General features: G+C 35.3%; 1 protein-coding gene across 4 annotated transcripts in view; it reads left to right on the top strand.

Annotated features, from left to right (window-relative positions):
- LOC136845777 (equilibrative nucleoside transporter 1-like) overlaps nucleotides 1-23,769 on the top strand; it is a 66,216-nt gene that overhangs the window by 26,814 nt on the left and 15,633 nt on the right. For 3 of the 4 annotated variants that reach the window (XM_067116048.1, XM_067116049.1, XM_067116047.1), the window contains exon 3: nucleotides 22,608-22,689. Coding sequence is in view for 1 of the 4 variants with exons in the window: in XM_067116046.1 (XP_066972147.1) it covers nucleotides 17,737-17,756; nucleotides 22,608-22,689 (102 nt within the window). In the remaining 3 variants the exon portion in view is untranslated. Of the gene's footprint in view, nucleotides 1-17,114; nucleotides 17,757-22,607; nucleotides 22,690-23,769 lie in introns of those variants that run through there. The other variant, XM_067116046.1, reaches the window with a different exon arrangement.

Genomic DNA, 23,769 nt, shown 5'->3' on the forward strand with positions numbered 1-23,769 from the left:
TATATATATATATATATATATATATATATATATATATATATATATATATATATATATATATATATATATATATATATATATATATATATATATATATATATATATATATATATATATATATATATATATATATATAGGCCAAATTATATATATTACCAAATTACCTTAGTCTTCATTTCCTAGGTCCAAGAACTTGAAACAAGAAGTTGAAAAGGTGGTGGTGAAAAACTTATATCGTATGCAAGTCCTAACTCAACTCTAAGCACCTTCAAATCTGGAAAAAGATGTAGTGGCATCCGAAAGCTAGCAATAAAAGGCTCATTTTACAAACACAGTTGGGATCACAAAACACTGCTCGAGTTAGGAGCTGAGTTAATAACACTAAACAGTTTCCTTTTCTCTTTGACTGATAATCCATTTCCCAAAGGTTCCACTTCATGATAACGCAGTCTACTATAATCAGAGTACTGTACTCCTTCAGTTGAAGTATAGTACTGTATTCTCCTGTGAGTTGACTTAGCAGTATGGATTCATCTGCTTGGTATGAGAGACTATAGTTTTCCCATATTTGGACAACTGGTTCTTTTCTCACCAATTTATGATGAGAATCATGTGTTTTGTCTCACCATCCTGCTTTTCTGACCCAGACATTTGTTGATCTCGAGATGAGGATCGACTTTCCCTTGTTAGAAGTTTTTTCCTACAAATAGAAGGTTAATTTTCAGCTACTGTTGAGAACTATATAGGTTGGCCTGTTGACCTCAAGAACCTTTACACTGTCCTCGGATGTCTTGGAGGCAGATTGAGGGACCATTCTGAGTAATATTTGATGTCAGGCAGTGGAAGTATAAAGTTTTAGCAATATGGAGTCATCTGCTTGGTATGAGAGTACTGTAGTTTTCCCATATTTGGACAGCTGGCTCTTTTCTCACCAATTTGTTATGATGAGAATTATGTTTTTTGTCTAGCCATAGGAGGGACATTTTGTCAAGGTTGACTAACTGCATTTCTGACTCAGTCATTTGCTTATCTGGAGATGAGGATCAACTATCCCTTGTTAGAAGTTTTTTCCTGCAAATAGAAGGTTAATAATTTTCTACCACTGTCGAGAACTGTGGGTTGGCCTGTAGACCTCAAGAACCTTTACACTACAGATATCTCGGAGGCAGATTTAGGGGCCATTCTGAGAATATTTGATGTCAGGAAGTGGAAGTGTAAACATCCTACAGCTCTTGGCAGTTTAGAATAGTTTTATCCAAGTCTCAATTTTACATAAGACAACAAGGAGACAAATTAAGAAATTTGTTCAGGCTAGCAAAGAAACTACTTTATCCTTTGGACAGTGTTCAGCAATGTCATTCCTTTCCTTGTTTGGTCCCAGGGCAACTTCTCCAATCAGATAGTCTCCTCCTCCTCATGTTTGCCAGAAGTCGTGGAACCTTTAGGGAGACCCAAACACTGATCTGTTCACAGCTGCTCAAACCTACACTACCAGGCTACTGCCCTCCATGCCAGGATCCAGTTTTACATCATGCTGACTTGAATTTTGCTCACGACTTAGTTTGAAAAGGTTTTCAATCTTTTGTTCTGGGAATTTCTTCTTCCAATCAGGATTTACGATGAAATTTAGATGTAAGCCTTCATATGTCGACATAACCTCAGTTAAGCCCTTTGATAGGGCATCACATAAGAACTTTGAAGACACTTTTTGTTTAGCTCTTGTGGCAGCAAAGTGTATTAGTGACCTACAAGCCCTTTTTTGATGGGGGCTTTGTTCTAGTGGCAACCCCCTCTCCTTTCTCTCTTTACCTAGAGGAAAGATATAGAGGAGTATTCCCTTCCCAGTTTTGGTTACAGTGCCTAATTTAACTGCTTTGGTAGGCAATGAAGAAGTGGCTGTCTTAATGTCCAGATTAGACCTATTAAGAGGTTATACTAGTGAGCTTCAAGCTCTGTCTTGTTCTTTGGTTCTTCTCTAGTGGCAACCTCTCTCTTTTCCTTAATTGCTTAGAGAAAAGACTTAGAATTGAAAGTCTTCCAAGATTTGTGTCAGTGCCTGATTTATCGGCTTAGGTAGCAAGGGAATATTGGCTGTCTTATGTCCAGTTAGAACTCTTAAGGGTTTACCTGGACAGACATAAACCTGTAAGAGGAGAAGTTAAGAATTTATCTGTGGCGTTAGAAAGCCAAACACCCCTTTGTCCAAGGTGGCCAAAGTCTGTGCACAGAGAGTTGATTCCTGAGTATTTTACCTTCTTGGAGATAATCCTCATGGCTCTGTACTGTAAATTGTCTTTATTTCCTATAAAACCACCTTCTAGGGAAGGTTGTCTTGCAGCTCAGAGGAGTTATAACTATTTTTGCCTCATTTTTTGCAATTGTTCAATTTTAGCATGGTGTTAAGCCCTTAGTCCTATCGATGCGGTGGGGACTTTCTCCTGAACCAAATATTATAGTAACCTTGGCTTTCCATCTTATCGTTAGTGGTTAGGAAGCCTGCTATTGAATTTTGGGAGCATGAAGGTACACATTGGTGTATAGGAGTGCACCTTCATATATGAAATTAGTAATTATCTTTAGTTTTGGACTGTTGGTTATGGGCTTTCAACTCAGGCACAAGACTCACCAGTACAGTACTGTAGGAGATAGAATGCTTTTTCCCCTGTAAGGATCTTCTGACAAGTCTCGCTACAGGGACCTTACACCCTGTTGTGGTTCCAGTATCTGGTGACAGTACTTGCCAGTAAGGATCACACATCTGGCAGGAATGTTGAGAAGCTTTTTCTCTCCATTAAAAAGCTTTTAGTCTACTTGGCTTAACTCTGTTTCTCTGGCTGCACTAACCCACCATCCTCATTGAATGTGGTAGTCAGCAAACTTTAACAGTAGGTAAGATTCATTCCAAATTATGATAATTTTCATGATAAAATTAGTTATTTGGATACTTACTTACTGTTACAGTGGAAACCCACCCAGTCCCCTCACATCTTATTTGGTGGTCATGAAGAAATATCAGAGAATGCAAACATTCCAGCACCATCTGGTGGGAAACATGAACACAAAGACAGTCCTAGCGAGTTAGCCACAAGTATTTTGATTTTTTTTAAATGCCGATTGCACCAAACGGCACGAAGATAAAGCTAACTTTAACAGTAGGTAAGTATCCAAATAATTCATTATGTCATGAAAATTATAATTTTCTTTTTATTTCAGCTTTGAATTTACTGAGTGGCAAGTCACATAGGCTTTGTGTTTGAGCTTTGGAAATGTTATGAAGAAGTTTGTTATTTGTTGAAAACTGGACTTCTCAGGCATCATCACATCTTTGTTTTGGAAGATAAAAGCTCAAGCATTTGGATTTTGATCAAGTGAGAAATTGTTGGAGATTAATTAGCAATCTGTGATGCCTGATGCTCCTTTCATAGTTTGGTTTTGTGAACCTTAAGCTATGTACAAAATGGAGATGCAAGTACAAAAAATATGCCAGTTTATTTTCATGTTGAAATACTTTTAAATCTACATTTACCAGTGTTCATTGTTGCATTGTATGTATAATGAATGTGTTAACAGTATACATTAATCTTCTTGTGTTTATGTTACTTTGTTATATATTAAGGTTGTTATATGTTCTCCTTCTAACGCTCAACCTAACATGAGTCTGTCTCAGAAGTGGTCGACGTTGTGTAAAGTCATCCCATGAACTTCAGACGACTCATGTAAAGGTTATGTGGAAAATTTTTTATTATCCCTGTCAGCATCTACATTTTCTTAAAGGGATATTTCACTGTTGGCATTTTTTGGGAAATTACTATTTTTGTGCCATTTGGGATTCAAAAGGTGTGTGTATTTAATTCTATGGGATTAGGAATCTTCCCCATGAATTGTAATGAAGCTGTGCAAAGCAACTGGTTTCTTCTTTTTGTACATTTTTTATTCGTGGAATAAACATTTCATCTTTCACGACTATACTAAAGTGTATATCCTGTGATGACTAACCAGGGTTATGTAAGTCAGAAATGTAATCTTTGTCTCAATGTGTTTTACCTTATTTTCATAGTACATTCAACTTTATTAAAATTTTGGTATTGAGACACTTTCATGTTTGTCATAATGCTGTATGCCTCAAGATTTCAGTATCATTATTGTATTTCTCTATGTTATACAGTTTGGGTGAATGAATGTTGTTTCAGAAGGGGCTGGAAAAAAACCCTTTATTTTATGATCAAAAGTTCTTTATAACTGAAAAAGTAGAGATTTCTCAGAAAGAGAATTATGTTACTAATGTTAAGAATCTTGATCTCATAGTTTTAATGAGGAAGATATTTTATTTTTTTATATTATAACTACAGTGGAGTCTTCCTGGTTGTGGTTATCTTTTTTGCAGTGTTTTTCCTGCAAGATATCTATGCAAAATTTAATTATTGCTTGAAGCTCATCATGTTCTCATTTGAAATTCTTATTTACATTACCACTTGCACAAACAAATGGGTACATCAAACAGTCATGTAGTCTTCAAGTCTTAGTTCCATTGCATGTAAGACTTTGTTCTCAGTAACTTAAGGATGTCTATGAACTATAAATCAAAAGTTGTTTCAGGTGTAACCATTAATAAGATTCATAAACAGTCTTTAAGATTTTTAGATCATACTGATTCTGTACTCTTTACAGCAAAATATTTTAGTTTATTTGCCAAGTTAAACTTACTTGGACATTTTCAGTAATAGGGAAATCAGAATTTCAGATTACAGTGCACAAATGCTTCCAGATTTTATTTTATTGCCAGGTTTTAGGGTTGATGACGTTATCAAAGTTGTAATATATATAGTATTGCCTTAATACCATGTATGAATATGATTTTTTTCTTTGTCAAAGCACATTGATGAAACTTGTGATCTCCCTGTGAGTACTGTATGTAGGCACTGGGAATAGACAATAACATTATTGTTATTAGTTCAGCTTTGTGTCTTAAGTTCCTGCATTACAGTTTATAGCCTGTTGCTCTAGAGAGAAATTCGGTATAGATGTAGACGTAATTTAGAATAATGTGCATTATGTGTTAAGTCATTCTTTGTATTCCAAGCAACTAAATGCTCGGGGGAAAAAATATATCCACTTACTGTATAAGCTAAATTCATTGCACAGGTAAAACGTAGATCTGGGAACAACTGTGCAAATAACCTGTAAGCTGGCTTCCAACTAAGAAGGGTAGGAGTGGATTCATAAACTGAAGGCTTGTAGCTGTATTACTTCAGCATTCCTTTACCCCATTCTTTTCGTTATACATCAGAAATGAAGTCTAAGACTAGACAGACTTGCTCCAAGAATGGCCTCCTCTTGAGCAGCTGTATATTTTGTGGTAATCCCCATAAATCAGCAACTACTGTACTGTACTTTTGTTTGTCGACTATATAATCACAGCAGTTAAAAAAAAAAAAAGCAATCCCAGACATAATTAAGAGCTTTATCTAGTGTCTCTTCTGGTCAACATTACAGTCAAATACTCTGTTATGGCCATAAAGTCTGTCATCTGATCTCCAAGAGGTAGGAAAATTTTTCTTAGACCTCCAATTCTTAAACCAATTTGATGACTGAGGCTTACTAGTACATTCCCAAAAATTTCCAGCCTTTGTTTTTTTTTTTTTTTTTTTTTTTGCCTGAAATTGTCACAGGCATGTTCATCATTTTGTAAAGGTAGTTTTAGCCTTCTAACATACCTCAGTAATTGGGACTGAATCACCAAAGAAGTAAAGAAGTGTGCTAAGACCAAACATTGAATTATGATTACTATACTGTGAAAGCATTGGGTTTCATTTTTAACTAGAGGGTTTAAATAATGGAACATATTGACTTAAAATATTAAAAAACTGTTTGCAAAAGCTTTTGTGAAAAACTCCTGAGCAAGCTACAGTTTTCCCAACATAACCAGTGCATGGTGCCATATTGAATCATATTAAGTTTATGGTTTACATAATTATCTGTGCAAGATGGGATTTATTCCATTTCTTCCCATGAAGACCAAGGAGGTAAGTAACGTAATTCACATTGTGTGTAAGGGCAAAGAATCTCGTGTATAGAAAAAGTCAATTTTTGGAATTGTTTGATAGGAGATTAACTTTAATTCCACACCAATAGAGACTACAGGTGAAATGTATGCAGGTTCTTAATGCTTATACAAGTATTGCACACTCTGCACATCATGTGGAGCTAACAGAAAACGTTTACTTGAATTGTCTCAAACCTGGCACATGGGTTTGATATGTATTTTTCGGCCACAGATGCAAGATTATCAGTTTTAGATTCAGTGCACCATGCTGGAATAAGAATTACCAGTGGAGCTTTTAAATCTTTTCCAATACCTGCCCTCTGCATGGAAATTACCTCTGAATTTTTATTGCCATTCATTGCTGGCATGACACTGGCGTAGAATTGTGAGAATTCCAAACTTAACATCTTGCAGTTGTCTTTAGTAGTAAATATTTTTATTTTAATACAATCATCCAATCTTTCCAGAATCATATGGGTATGGTACATAGTTTTTGGAATCATAACAGAACATGGAACTCCCAAGGTCAAAATATTAAATGCAAAATACACTGTGGTGCATCCATAAAGGTTTCCATTTGTGGAACACTACGTATATTTCTGGATTGAAACATTGTGTCAAAAGTGATGCTGCAACTTACATTTATGGAACATTGAGAATGCGTTAAAAAATAAATTTTAGTTTTAACTGTTTCCAAATCCAGTGAAGGTGTTGGATTTGGAGTAGTCTTTCTAAATCTTACTTTAAATGAAAGATTGCCAGATTGTAAGTCAATCTTTGATGCAGAATTATATAAAATTGTAACAAACAGTTTTCTGATGAGTGGAGGCCCTCAGTCTTATTTTAAGGACTGTCTGTTGCCTGGGCAGGCATTCTGTGATTGAATATCTGAGTTTAGTTAATGAATGAGAGACAGATTTTTTATCTGCGCAGACAGTAGTGGTGATTAATCACCATTTAAAATGTTAGAACTTGTTTTAAAAAAGGAATCTTTTGAATGTGGTCAGATAAAGTTTAAAGTGAAATTCAGTTAGGAATCTTGGGTTATGTGGTAGATGAGTTCATGTGTTTTTAATTTATTGAATTATGATGCCAAGAAACTTGGTAATCGAATGTAATCAGTTAATTTCAGCTTCATAGTATACATACAGTATATTAATTACATTCAGTATGACCAGATGCATTTATTAATTTAGTATTACTTTGCATTCCAACCTTTCTCTGGTGTTAATGATAGTGGAATCCTTCAAAAAATGGAATGGCCTTAACCAGTTAAGTGATTTTTAACTTTGCTATGCAGAGTGCAAGGGTTCTTAGCTACGTAATTTTGCTCTATTACCAACATTAATCTGTCCTTCCATGCCATAAACTTCTTGAACACCATATTCTTTGGAAGCTTGAATTTCAAGTCAGTGGCCCCTGTGGGCTTGTTCCATATGAATAGGTTTCATCTTCTGAATTATAATATAGTGATAATAATTGCCTGCTTTGCATTTTTGTGAATTTGTTTGTTTTAGCTGCTTTTTTCCAAAACATTCCATTTTCATCACTATTGAAAACTCATGCGTAAAAGTATCCTTTTCTTCAAATCACCTTCAGTTTGGCCTGAAAATTTAGCACAACCTCTTCATCAGCAGACACAGCTCCTCACAGTAACTTTTATTATATTTTGAAGATCATTCAAATGTCTGAATCGAAGCAATTATCCATTACTTGCAGAAATGGTTTGACATCAGTTTGCTAGCAGATTTTATGCTAAAATCTTTGCATAGGCTCAGTCCTTAATTGCATAGCTCATCACTGTCCACTGAGACACTTTTTCTTCATTAGTATTCTAGCCACAAATTTAATGCTTTTCTGTCTTGACTATTATTATGTAAAATGATCATAACTTTGAGTTTCAGAGAACCAGTAGAACTAGCACTATTAGAGTGAGAGGTATTCTTTCTCTATTAGACTGAGAACCTTTCACTAAAGGACTTTACAGTATTTCTTTTGTTTGGCAGAATTGCAAACATCAGTGCTTTGCACATTAGTGCCATATTAAACAAAAGTCATACATTATCTTTAGTGACACTGCAGGCTTAAAGTCTATGTGCACTTTATATACTAGTGTGTGATTGGCTGTGAAAGCAGAGGACTGGGCGAACAGTGGGCAAAAGGGTGATTCTTGATGCTTGCTGAACAAGTGAGCACACTTTTATTTTGAAATCAAGAGATTAAGAATTCCTAGTTTTCGTTTTCTCTTATTTAGTATTTTATGTTTTCAGATTGTTGGTAATAGAATCAATTAATTTTGTTTTGGGTTAGCTGGGAATATTGAATAACCACTTGTATGAATGAATAGCATTACTAAAATTCACAGATTAAATGAACGGCAGCCATTATTACTCTAGGTAATGAATATACCTGTATAAATAACTAAATGTCATTCTTTTTTCATATAAAAATGCCATTTTGAAGTAATTTTGTCATTTTAATTGGTCATACTTGCTAGACCCTTGGATAATTGATGAGTACTGTACACTGTGAGTCAATCTCCAAGTGCTGGGAATGCAATAAATTACAAATGGTTGAACATGTTTTATGTGATTATACAAGTTTCATTAACAATAGATATCAAGTCCTGGACAAAATATCCATGAATGAAATTTTGTGAGAGTCTTCAACAGTATTTTCCCATATTTAAAATCTTCAAGACTTGCAATGATCACAGAAGATGAAATTTTTATTAAGAAAAACAAGCTCTCTGACCCACTGTATAAGCATTAGGATTTTTAATTGGTATCATTGGTAAACTAAATTATTGTTTAAATACAGTGTATGAAGGCTAAGATTAATTGTGATGAGCAGAATTGGTTAGGATTCCAGTCTCAGGCTGTAAGGAAAGCAGAACTTAGGAGGGATAATTACTCTTTGCTTTGTGCAGTTGGAAATTGAGATGGCATTTGTCTATCACTTGATAATATTACATAACTTAAGATTCAAAGTTAAGGCAATTGGAACAAGAATACAGAGAAAAGTATCCTTGTTTGTTATGGAAGACAAGACCTTCGAAAAATATATTGTAAGATATATGAAGACTGTTGCTGTAGTTTTTAGAATGCTAATTCAGGATAGAGAAAAATGCCTTCATTCAAAGATGAATGATTTTAATGAGTTGTCAGAAGTACTGAATTACTTTAGAAGAGAATGCGATGAAATCATAATTAAAATAAGCCCTTTATGTTTGGCGTAGTGTACTTAATGTTGTTGTGATAAACTTTAAATAAAAAGAGAACTAAATTTTTAAGATGTACAGTTAAAGAAGTACTAATACTTCACTAAATAATCTTAAATATGACACAGTATTTCCAAAGCAGGGGCCCATTTCAATGATAGTCTTAAGTTTTTGAAGCAGGAAACCAGATTTCACTTGTAAGATTTTACATATTCAATTATGGCAGTTCAGTTACTTTACTTCCAGGAAACTCAAACTTCCTTGTTGGTGCACATTGATTGAATTCTCAAGGTTTTAAGCCTGCAATTATTTTAAAGCCTCTAATGTATATTTAATCTGGTATGCTGTATACTGAAAATATAATACAGCATTAGATTTTGAGTATTTTATTGCACAAATTTGTGATATGTTTAGTATGCTTTAATTAGAACATTTTTATTGGATCTACATTTACTGTAATTTATGAATGGGCCATGTGTCCATAATCTTGTAAATAGTGCTTGTTAACTTTTGTTTTGTGTTAGATGTTAAAAAATTAGACAGTGCCAAAGCTATAGTATAGTTATTATATCAACCCATTTATATGTAGAAACTGTATCTCCAAGTGTTTGGAATGCAGTTTAGTACTAATAGTTTAACATGATCGATTTGACTCTACTAGTTTCATGTAGCAATAGATATCAAGTCTTGGACATAAATCCTTGAAGAAAGTTCTTTGAGGATCTTCAGCAGTATTTCTTATCTTAAAATTTTTCAGGACTTGCAATCTATTACATAAGATTCCTTTTTATTTAGAAAAAACAAACCCTTTTAAGAGTTAAAGTTTCATAATCATTACCATTGTTAAACTAAATAATAATACTTGAATTAGAAATAGACTGTTTATGTATGGTAAGGCTAGGATTGATTTTGACATGAGCAGAATTGGTTATGATTCCAGTTAGGAGGCTTTAAGGAGAGATGAATTTAGGAGAGACAATTATTTGCTGCTTTGTGCAGTTGTATAATGTAGACTGAGATGGTATTTGCATATCACTGATAGATTTACTAAACATGAAATTCACAGTGAAGGCATTTGTACAAGAATGCTGAGAAATGTGGCCATTTGTGTTATGGAGGACCACAACTTTGAAAAATATTTTATTTTTAAGATAAATGATGACTGTTGCTATAGTTTGTAGAATGCTAATTCAAAAGTTTATTGCTATATTTTGTAGAATGCTAATTCAAAGGTTTATTTAAGGTACAGAGAAAATATAAATGTATTTATTCAAAGATGAAAGATTTTATTAAAGTAAGTCAGCAGTGCTGAATTACTTTCAAAGAGAATGCAATGAAATTGAAATAAAAATGACCCATTTATACTTGAAATACTTAGTTATTTGTGATAAATTTTAAATGCTGTACAAAGAAAACTAAATTTATATGGTGTACAGTTAAAGAAGTTTTAATACTTCACAGTGAGATCTTAAATATTTGCAAACCAGTGGCCCATTTCAAATTCAAATATTTATGATAGTTGAGTTACTTCCAGGAAACTGTAAACTTCCTTGTTGGTGCACATTGATTGAATTCTGTAAGTTTTTATCCAGCAATCATTTTAAAGGCTGTAATGTATATTTTATTTGGTATACTGTACAATGAAAATGAAATGTGAGTTTTAAATATGTGGTATGTTTAGTTTGCTTTAGGTAGAAAATTTTGTTGTATAAAACTTACTGTAATCTATGAATGGGTCTTGTGTCCATAATCATGTAAATAGTGTTTATTAACTATTTTTGTTTTGTTTTGTATAAATAGATGTTAAAAAAGTGGACAGCGCCAAGACTATAGAATAGTGCATGAATCAACCCAGTTCCATGTAGAAAGTATTTTGTTAAGTGACTATTATAACTAATGTATGTAGAATTAATGGAGCTCAGGGCATTGCAAAAATTTATAAAATTTATTTAATCTAAAGTATCCTCTCCATTTACAGTGGGTATTAGGATGCTAGCTGGTGTCTCATTTCCTGGTTTGTTCTGGCTTTACATATCTGTTGAGAGAGAGAGTTGCCAGCAATAGTTAGCAATAATTCTATAATTCTGTCATTAACATCTTGCCTAGATGTTTAAGGGTTAGGTCCTTTTGTGACATAGCAGGTTTAGCAGGTTAATTTGTATCTCGATTCTCCAGTTGTTTGCCAATGCTGCTTCACTGTCCTCTTCATTAAAGGGATCTTATCTTTTCTTCAGTAGCAGTGCCAATTGCATTATTCCCTCATAGAATTGTACTAGAAAAAAATATGCATTTTCAGCCTTCATAGTCCAGCGTGTAATTTCCAAAGTATTTAAAAATTTTTCTGTTTCATAAAGCACAAACATTGATCTGAATATAATTCAAGTCTTGACTTTTCATTCGAAGGTGAGTGCCAAGAAAAAAATCCAACATTGAAGGATGGATCTTTATTCCTGAATATGACATGCCTATTCTGTGATGTTGAATATACATATAATGAATGAGAATTAAATGACATTATTAAAAATTCTCTAATTAATATATTATTTATTTTCCTAAAGAATATATATTTATAAAGATGAAACATAAATTTTTCTAAATAAAAATGATAAAAATTTATTACAAGTACTACTGTATTTGATTACATGACAGGTTATTTGATAAATATATTTGATAAACTGTATTTAATTTTTATGATCACTTATCACTGTATCTGACAAAACAACACATCCTTAAGTACAATGGTAAAAATACTGTCACATACTTTATATATAATTTGCAGTATAATTATGTATGTTGTTCTGCAAGTGCAAACTTGAAACAAAGAACAGAAAAAATAAGACTTGAGTTTTTTTGTACATTTGTTTCCAATTCTTAGCTACAAACAGTTGTACCTACTTTTATTTTGATCTTGCCCTCAAAATCCTCCTGCATTTCAGATGCTAATTGTTATATGAATGCAATATCTTGGGTAAGTATGATTCCTTTATGTAGCATATTATGAAAGTAAATCGATTACATCATCTAATACAACATGGTCAGGTTTGAGAGACCCTAACCCTGAGATACCTTCCCAGAGGGAGACACACAAGTCCCAGCAAAGGAATCCTCCCCATGACAGCCCTCCCAGGAGGGAGGCAGGGCTCCTGCCAGGCTGTGAAGCTTCCTTGGAGGGGGGACTCCCTTTGGCCTGGTTTTGCAGGTTAGGACATCCTTGGAGGAGGGTCTCCAGTCCCTCCCCTAGAGTGCCTACCCAGAGGGAACCAGGGCACTCCCAGCAGGGAGGCAGAGACTAGGGCTGCTTTCCGAGGGGCCAGGGCTTCTGCCAGGGTGGAATGCATCCTTGAAGGAGAGCCTCATCACTAGGGTGGGGACCAAATAAAAAAAAAAAAGGCATCCCTCTGGGAGGGTCCTATCCTTAGGGATGCCTTCCCAGCGAAAGCTAGGGCACCCCTGGCAGTGAGGCCTTTCTTTTGGGGCTGCTTCCCCAGTGGGGAGCTCCTGGCCAGCTGGGGAGCATCCCTGAGAAGGGCTTCACCACAGGCATCCTGTGAGAAGGGCCTCCTGCCTCTTCCCAGAGGGAGTCAGGGCACCCCTGCCAGTGAGCCCTGCCCCAAAGCCTTTCCCGTAGGAGGTAGTGCCACCAGTGCACCTCATGTAGTGCACTGTAGGCATTACTTGAGGTTCTTTGCAGCGTGCCTTTGGCCCCTAGCTGCACCCCTTTCATTCCTGTTACTGTACCTCCTTCATATTCTCTTCCATCTTACTTTCCACCTTCTTTTAACAATTGAATCATTGTGTAACTGTAACTGGTTTTCCCCCTGTTACACCTTTGAAATATTTTACTGTCAATTTCCATTTCAGTGCTGAATGACCTCATAGGTCTCAGTGCTGGCCTTTGATCTAAATTCTGTATTCAATTCAATTCAATCCAAAGCTTCCTTCCCAGGAGGGAGGCAGGGCTTCTACCAGCCCAAAAAAGCATCCCACAGGAAAATCCCTTTAGGCGGGTCTCCAGCCCTTGCAAGTGTCCCAGAGTTCCCCTGAGAAAGTCAGCCCTGGAGGAGGTTCTCCCATCTGCATGGTGGGCACACACTTAGGGTGTCTATGGAAAGCAGGTTTGGAGGAGAACCTTCCATTTGGGTAGGGTACCCAAACTCGCCTGGGGAAGGCAAACTTGAAGTAGGGCCAACTGGTCAGGCAGGGCAGCCTTGGGATGCTAGGAGAAGAAGGCCACTAAAGAAAACCTTCCAGCTTGGCAAAGACCCCGGGTTCTCTTGGGAAAGTATCGTCAGAGGAAAGCAGCTCAGTTGGATAGTAATCCCCGAACTTGCACTGGGTTGGCTGCCCAAGAAGAGAGCTTTTATTGCAAGACTGAAGCGTTTTCAAGAGGTTACATAACGTTACGCCAATGCTGGCCAATCTGCATATTAATAAACATTCTGATTCTGATGATAATACGGTATTATTGTCAAAGAAAATAACTTAGAATATAACTTTTCCTTGCTTTTGAGTGTTCTGAATTGGCCAGTATGTTAAACATACATGCTTGCTTACATACACACTATACAGTATGTGTGTGTGTGTGTGTGTAATTGTAAGCCACAATGCCCTCTTAACTTCTCGAATTCTTTGCGTTCTTTTGGATATGCTTGTCACTACAAAGTCTTCAGATCCAAGTGCAAGAAATTGAAGTGGTCGTGATGTCCAGTAGCAGGAAACGAACCCGTGTCTACATATATATATATATATATATATATATATATATACTATACACACTATACATGTGTGTATATATATACATTATATATATATATGTCTATCACAAATACATACACTATACAGTATATATATTACATATATTATACACACAACGACAATTTCCCTCCCCTCTGAGATTACACACCTACCAGTTGTTTATTCTAAAAAAAAGTGAGGGGAACTTGCCCTCAGACAGCTACATAAATGTATTCAACAATTCTTTGGATCTTTTTATTTATATTCTTCAGACAAGCAAAAAAGTGTTCAGGATTATATATATATATATATATATATATATATATATATATATATATATATATATATATATATATATATATATATATATATATATATATATATATATATATATATATATATATATATATATATATATATATATATTCGTAGAGGTCTGTGGCGCGGGTTCAATCCCGCAAGCCGGCTGATCAGAGAGGCAGACACTTTGCTATCCGTGTAGACATCCGGGATTATATATGTAATCAACGGATAGGTTTTGTAAAAGCAAATGGATGTTACAGACTAAATACACACACAAACAAAGCCACTACAACACCTTCTAAAAACATAACAAACATCTCACACGTCTCGAACGCTCGCCATACCCGCGCAATAACTTCTCGCTGCTGGGAAGAAAGGGCGTTGGGTCTGGTATGATACATGAAACATACGTACCGGGGTCTAAGCGATGTCAGGCAGGGCAGCCGATCGAGACCACAGGTCTACCCCAAAAGCCAAATCAAAAAGTCCTTCAAAAGAAGGCATCGTGCTTACCCCATACAAAAATGGGAATAAAAAGCACGTTAAAAGAAAAGAAGAAGATATATATATATATATATATATATATATATATATATATATATATATATATATATAATATATATATATATATATATATATATATATATATATATATATATATAATATATATATATATATATATATATAATATATATATATATATATATATATATATATATATATATATAATATATATATATATATATATAATATATATATATATATATATATAATATATATATATATATATATATATATATATATATCTCATATATAATAATTTTTTTTTTTCGTTGTATTCACATAGAAAAATGAAAAGGTGTTTTTGTGAGAATATGCCCAACAGTTTTGTCCTCAATGGACCTCTTGGAGCGTTTATTAAGGAAAGAGAAAAATTTTACAATATAGCCAAGAAAGGCCTAAAATCTTAAACATGAAGTACCGTTACCAGAAACTAGCAGTTTGAACTAAAAACACTCATCAGTAAAATAATACAATAAAATAGGAACAGTAGTTGAACAAATGAAAAATATCAAAAAGGTGATATGTCCGTGTGATACAGCATAACACCAAGTACATATTAACAAACGTATATATTATATGATAGTTAATGGATAACATTATCCAATTTGTACTGACATCTCATGCCATGTAAAATAAAAGGATCTAATTTATACAAACCAAGGCAATAAATGAAAATTTTTTCCTTTGCTGTGAACAATGCAAGCTGTCTCTATCAAATTTCTTTCAATAAAACCTGTGCTCTTAAATAACATCTTTGACCCAAGCCAGTCAATTGGTAAGTTACACATACTACTGTGAACACATAAAGCATTACTTATATTGTTTGTTCTTATATTTATGATTTAAGAAGCGTTTTTCGAGTGCTTTCCCAGATTATCCTTTACAAAAATTACCGCACTTGCATGGTATCTTATAAATGACTCCTTCGTTGCTTTCCGCACTGTTACGAATTAGATTTTTACCAATGGTGCTAAGATGTGAAAAAGCTGCTCTAAAAACCAAGTAACCTTAAGGGCTAGACTATAGACTAATGTGGGGTGGTATAGGAAAGGTATAAAATTCAATTTTCTGTTTTTCTCCTCATATGAGTAAGATAATTTTCTTGCTAACGTTAGACTCAGTCAGTATCTCTAATTCAAAGTTATTTTGAATACCAACTTGGTATATAACTCTAATTCCTCATCGATAAATTCTGGACTGCAAATATTAAGACCTCTAAGAAACACTGATCTTAATGCTAAGAGTTTTACCTCTACTTTGTGGGATGAGTAATTGTTAATTATGGGTTTGCTATTTGTAGGTTTTCTGTGTATTTTAAACATAGCTAGAACTTACAACTGACCTCACAAATGTAATACCCAGTAATGAAATAATACCATTGTCTTCTTTGTCAACCGTAAAAGTTATGTAGGGAACTAAACTATTGAGATCTAAAATTCTTTGAATGTCAATATAAATTTTCAGTACAGCAAATACATCGTCGACATACCTCACCCAGAAATTATTTGAATTAGCTATTCTACAGTCATAAAATTCCATGTAAATATCTGATAACACTAGGGACAAGCAATTACCATCTGCATTCCAAATTTTTGTCTGCAAAATTGTCCATCAAAACAAGCAAGTGTCAGCCACGCACAGTCTGATAAGTTCTAAAATGACATGGTTAGGCAGTGATATGACATGCTTATTTAGTTCACTGTTTAAAAAATCCAAGACGTCGTTGACAGGTACACAAGTGAACAGGCTTTTAACATCAAAGCTTACCATTATTTCATCATCTTTTGGAGTTTTCCTGATTAATGTTTACAAAATCTAAATTATTTTCAACATGAGAATCAAGAGTCAGATATTGTACCTACAAGTGGCTGTAATAATGTGATCAGGAACTTACACAGTTTATAAGGCACTGAAACAATAGTACTAATTATGGGACGTAATGGTTGCCCTTCCTTATGGGTTTTAACAGTACCATACAAATAAGGAAGTCTTGCATTTACAGTAGTAAACATGTTTACCATATCTTCTTGTCTAAGAAGATCACCAGTGTTATATATATTATATATACATTTTATATATATATATATATATATATATATATATATATATATATATATATATATATATATATATATATATATATATATATTTAATACTATATATATATATATATATATATATATATATATATGTGTGTGTGTGTGTGTGTGTGTGTGTGCGTGTGTTTATACGTAACTCTTTCGTTGGTATATGTTCGTAAAGTGGGCGTCTCTCTCTCTCCTGGAAGCTAAGCCTCGTTATAATTTTCCAATGTCAAATGAGCTTTGTTGGTTGTCAGCCGCCTATGAAATATCGACAAACTTCCTTACCTAGCCCGAACACAAATAACGATTAATTAAAGCGTTGTTGTGTGGTCCTGATAATTTTGCAGTTAAGATATAGCTGACACTAATAACGATGACAGTGCGTTTATTTATTTTTTTCGTTGGCCAATGACTACTTCTACGTTCAACTCTGCAAAACGAAAAAAAAAATAACCCGAAAATTAAGACACTACACAAACGAGTAACTGTTAATTGCAGCAAGAAAAGGCTTCTAACCTTTGTACGAAGAAGCTTGCTTTTACAGATCTCTACACAAAATCAGAGATAAGCTTTCTTCAACTTTTTCACTTGGCACGACACATGTGGCAATACATGGCCCGTCGAACTAACAGTTGCCATGTGTGATTAAACTAAAGAGACGTGCTAGTCGTTCCAACGAGTGCTCGTCTTAAGAAAGTTGCTGTGATCAGTTTCATACCCGGGATCCTGTTCGTACCTTATGAGAACAAGACGCTGACGAGAAATTTCAACCTGCCACTTTGGAGAAAATGGAAAATCAAAGTAAAGTGTAAGTTTCTTGTTCATCATTTAGTGCTAATTAGAGGAATTACCAGGGGTAAAACAACCCAGCGCCATTTTCATTCATTGTAGTGTTGTAGAACCAAGAAGAGATGTGACGTTTTGTTTACCTTGCAGTTGACGATGGCTCCCCCCGTACCCGACCATTCGTCCCTCCTTACATCCCGAGACGCTCGCGTTTGTTGATTCAGTCGCGAATGTCAGACGACTCTGTCCCATATGTAATGCCACCTACTGCCTATAGAAAATATATGCAGGACAGGGTTACACGTTTCCCTAAGTTTTATTAAATAAAACTCAGTCCCAGAGATACTTGTCACTTAGCCGTGATGAACAGTAATAGACACGAATGTTATGTAGAAATTATTAAGAGGAGACGTAGCCGATCCCTTGAGAATTTCTGTTCTTCCGTGGTGGTTGCATGTCTAGCTCACAACTGCCGCTTGAACTGCGTCGATGACTTGAGTTTGACTCGAACGGAACGAGGTGGGCCAGTGTGCTCTGTTGATCCAAGCAGTGAAGTGCCTACTTAGCAGTTATATGATTGTTGTCGATCGTATCAAGAGTGGAGAAGAGAGAGAACTAGACGTGAGCGGTCAATGCTCAGCCCAGATGTATGTTACCATAAAAACGGGGGACCTGAACCCATGGGGTTGAAGCTGTTCGTTAGAATCGTAGTAGTAGTCACAGTTAGGAGAAACGATATATATATATATATATATATATAGTGGTCTTGGGAATTGGGTCAGTTCCTCAATGGATGGGTCGATATTGTACTGGGCTAGCACTCTCCTAGGCCCGCTTTCGATTCTCCGGCCGGCCAATGAAGAATTAGAGAAATTTATTTATGGTGATAAAATTCATTTCTCGGTATAGTGTGGTTCGGATTCCACAACAAGCTGTAGGCCCCGTTGCTAGGTAACCAATTGGTTCTTAGCCATGTAAAATAAGTCTAATCTTTTGGGCCAGCCCTAGGAGAGCTGTTAATCAGCTCAGTGGTCTGGTTAAACTAAGGTATACTTAACTGGGACATTGGGTTGGGTTTTATAAAGGTAAAGATGGGAAGGTGCTGGTAAAGGTGAAGGCAGCGTTGTCGCCTGGTCGGGAAGAGAGTCCATGGTGGTTTTGGTAGAGATTGTTCGTGGTTATTGGGATGTCCCAGTCTGTTGTTTCATAGGTTGTTCTCTTAGGGTTGTAAGTTTGTTTTGGAATTATTGCCTTGTACCAAAGTCTAATAAGGTGAATTTTGACATATTTGTCAGTCTGTCTGCTGGCCTGCCAAGGTTAAAGTGTTTGGCATTTGAAGTACTTGAAAATGCTCCTTACCAGAGGACATCGACCATCAGTAGATCCAATAGCTACCAACTCCTCGAACTCGGTCTTCAGCGCTATGCACAACCACAAGTGTCCATAATTAGGCCTATCAGAAGTCTCCTCATGGTCCTTCCTCAGTGACAGAGGAAATTCAAGGGTAGTGGGTACTGGCATGGACTAGTTCCTCATTGGGTGAGTGGATTCCATTCTCAACTAGCACTCTGCTGGCCACGATTTCGAATCACCGACCAGCCAATGAAGAATAAGAGGAATTTGTTTCTGGTGATAGAAATTCAGTTCTTGCTATAATGTGGTTCGGATTCCACAATAAGCTGTAGGTCCCGTTGCTAGATAACCAATTGGTTCTTAGCCACGTAAAATAAATCTAATCCTTCGGGCCAGCCCAGCCCTACGAGGGCTGTTAATTAGCTTAGTGATCTGGTTAAACTAAGGTATATTTAACTTAACTGGCATGGACTCTGGACATGGTTTTGTCAATTATCTAGGTAAGTTTTCCTCTTCTAGTTTAATCCGTCCTGTTTCCCTTTATAGTAATCAACAATTATTACTTCTACATATTTTTGGGCATAACGGCTATAAACAGAAGGTAAGAGATGGAGTTATAATCCAAAGCTACTAAACTTATCGTTCTTAGCTGCAGGTTTTATCGTATACATCCATGCTGTAGTTAGTTCCACGTGGACTTCTGGACTGCTCCCGCCAACACGTCCATCTGCAAGTGTTGGTAGGAGTAGTCCACAAGTGGCACTAATTGTTTATCCGGTAAGGGGGTATTTAAAAGTGGTCTGTTTCTTTCCATTGATCGTTCATAGTGTTCAAAGGCAAAGAGCGGAAGTTTACATTTTATTTGCCGATACAAATGGCACTACAGCGATTATATAGCGCATATTTACTGTATAAATCACAGATGATTACAGTTCTTGAGAACCTGTATTTGAACCTAAAAAATTGCATTACATTTTTTTACCTGAAAATAACCCAGAAACTGAACTATGGGAAACATTCACGTTGTAGCGTTGTTAATGGTTATTATTAAAGGTTTACCCTTTTTTCCCATGCAAGGCAAGAAAAAATAGACTGTAACTCAGTTTACTCAGTTTAAGGACGTCTTCAGTTAAATAAAATAAATAAATTCTTAGGTCACATAACGAACATAAAGGTTCAAAGATTGCGTTCATACCCTTTAATGATCACCAGGTCCATCTGTCCTAGGTGGTAGTATTTGGATTAGGGTTCCAAGCTCAAGGTGTGAGCACTGACAGCCTTGTAAGTAGACATCGCTTTAGGTAAAGGCTAGACCCATAATCGAAAATTTTGCCCTTGCTCAGGAAGAGCATCAGAGATAATTAGCAGCTGGATGATAGGTGGTTAGGACACGGAGTTTTTTTGTCCCCTCGGCTTTAACTTGGGGGGATTACTTTGGGTAAAATCCAATAGGCAACGGGAGGGATCATAGGTCTTAGCTAGGAACTGCGTGCCACAAGGAACTAGCTATCCTTTAGTGTATTTAGCTAGTGAACTTTCATGGACTCTGCCACGTAAATGGATAGGCCCAAAGACACAAAAGAACATGTAAATGCCTTGTTAAAAAAAGAACACCGTTTTTAAAATTAAAACTTCATTTTTAAAACTACAGTTTCACAGAAGTAAAAACAATAAAATGCTGAAGACTTTGGTGATTATATATATATATATATATATATATATATATATATATATATATATATATATATATATATATATATATATATATATAGAATATTGACCCAGTACTTTTGATTATCGTTTTAAAATCTAAACATTTGTAAATTGAGAAGTAACGTCCAATTCTTGAATCTTGGAAAAAAGTGGAATTATACAAAATGTCTTAAAAAATTGGAATTATGCAAAATGTCTTATAAGAATTATGCGAGGTGTTGGAAAATAGGTTATTTATAAATAAAATCCCGTTCTTAAGACATCGTTTAATCTAGAGGAATAGCTACAGTTTCAAACCACACTGAAGAGAAAAGCCTAGTCTGGCTCGAAACTGCAGCTATTCCTCTTTATTAAACGATGTCTTTAGAGCGGGTTCTTATTTGCACTTTTCACACGTACCGAGTGTAGTTCATCCACAGAATGCGTTATTTATAGTGTTTTGTTTTAAGTCGTTGCCTCAGTATACGCCAATGAGCCGGGCCATCTAATGCCATTTTCTTCCCAGGTGCTAATAAAAAAAAGACGAGGGAGCATGGAAGAGTGGGGCTTAACCACAAAGAAATTTTGGATAGACACTTCTTAAAGGCAAAACTGTTTCAAGAGTCATGATAAACCAGAACAGGGGGAGAATTGATGCTAACATATCAGTATCGACCTTTGAAACTTGACAAAAAAAAAAAAATCGCTGAACAAATATATTCAAAACCACAGTTTCGGAGCGTCATACTTCCTCTTCAGTGCAGAGACGTTAAATGTCTCCTCACTGAGCATGACCGAGACCACCGAGAGACATGACGCCCCGTCGCGGTATGTGCTTTTGAATATATTTGTTCCCCACAGTCTGTGGTTTTGTTCAAGGAACATAATTCCTTTTCGTCTATGATTCTGATGACACTTGGTAATGGTTATCTTGCATGTCATGGCTATTTTCCCAATCTGTATGATCTTGATTTACTTTTCAAGGATACTAGTCAATTGTAAGGCCAAATAAAAAATGACGTGTTTGAAACAGAATTAACTTTAAAACGGATTCTCATTGAAAATAGTTCGAGGGGTTCGACTTGATGGCTAAACAAAGAGTAATATATTGGAAGCAAATAACAAAACTTTTCATATTTTTTATCAGTATTTTTCAGGGTCATGTGTCATTTCAAAATGTAAACGTTAAATTTTCTCTGATTATGATGAAAATTGATATGCGGGTACCTTTATGGTCAGTGAGTATTTTCCTTAAATGTTTTTTACCTTTGCCTATTTTTCAAGGTAAGATCAAGGTAAAGGTTAACATTTTATTTTTTTCTGATTTTGGTGAGACTTGTTAGGTACGTATCCCAGGGCGGGAGATTATTTTCCCTAGTTGTTCTACGTTCTGAATCCCATATTGGTATTAACCCGGTAAGTATCCACCTTTGTCACTTACTCTGAGGTGCTAGTACTAAACATGGCGGAAGCCCCTTGGGACGTCGTGTTTAGTACTAGCCCCTCGGGTATCAAAGTATTATAATCACCCATTTCTGTATTGTGAGGTCGACAAGTTATATTAATAAATGATATCTTTGTGCGGCCGTCTACTTTACTTAGTGTGAGTTTACCCTGGACTTTGACAAAGGCGGATACATACCGAGTTAATACCTCCCAGATCTATATAAAGAACAAAATGACAGTACCTGTTTGTTAGAACAGGTACATTTGTGTCTAATGATCGTTACTGTTCTTATTAATTTGTCGTTGTAGTTGTTGAAAGTATATTGCCATTATCATTACTGCTTCCGTTATAGAAGTTAAATTAAGATTATTATTGTTACAGACCATTTCCTGTCTTGGTTGTCTTTTATGCCATTGGACTTGCTAGCCTTCTGCCATGGAATTTTTTCATTACAGCGGATGGGGTAAGTCGTTTTATCTTGTTTGTGTGAGTGGATGTGCCTGTGATTTCTCCCTGCTGTAAGGCTGCCCCCACACAGGACGCTTTAAGTGGAAAGTGGCTGGCAGGTGAAATAAAAAAGAAAAAAAAAAAAAAACGGAACACGTGTTTGAACAGAAGACTGCAGTCAAGCACCAGGTCTACTTGTTGGCCACACCGCTATGCAAGCCACCTTCCACTAAAAGTGCCCAGTGTTCGTGCAGCCTAAAATTATTATATCCACAATGTTATTTCCTTTCTATTTCAACAATCGAAGGCAAATACTAGGCAGTTCCTAACTGGAAGACATTTGTAAGTTTGTACCGGGAAAATTTTACATGTATTTGAAAGAAACTTGACATAGGCTCTCAGAAGCATCTTTGAAAGCATTTTCTTCATTAACTTATTAATTTCCATATAAAGGTCGATGATGCTGAGAGAGATGTTATGTTTGTAGTGCTGGAGTGAATGAAATGGGAAGGGTCTGGAAATTTTTTATAATGAGATACATTATTGTGCCATGTAAGTATGCTTTGAAAAGGAAAGATTACCAGAACAAGAGTTAAATGGATGAGTAAGCTAACAAACGTAAGGGCAAGAAGGGAAATAGTCTGAGATTTATATGAATTATTGTGCAACTGAAGTAAAGATGAAACCAGAAGGTAGGTTTAGCGGGGGAAAAAGGATTCAGAATGAAACTACAAATATCATGAGGATTCGAAGTATTGTTATAAAGAAGCAAGAGTAACAAATAAAGGTGTGAATGAAAAATGTGGAAATGTTACCGAAACCAGATTGGAAGAGGCTTTTGAAGACAGTACAGAATTCAAGGAATATGCTTTTTTTATTATACTTAGCAATTGCAGTTGTAATTCATATATTTTTGAGAAATTAACTGGAGATATATTTTGTTAAACATAATTTGATAGCATTGTTGAGAGTGTACGGAAAAGGTCACATTTTCTATACGATTTTTAAGAATATCAAGAAACTTTCAGTATCTTATAAAATTTCGACTCTGTCATAATACATAAGTGATTGATCTTGAAAAATATGTGTAAAAAGT

This window comes from Macrobrachium rosenbergii, chromosome 14, assembly GCF_040412425.1.
Source record: "Macrobrachium rosenbergii isolate ZJJX-2024 chromosome 14, ASM4041242v1, whole genome shotgun sequence".
Taxonomy (NCBI): Eukaryota; Metazoa; Arthropoda; class Malacostraca; order Decapoda; family Palaemonidae; genus Macrobrachium; species Macrobrachium rosenbergii.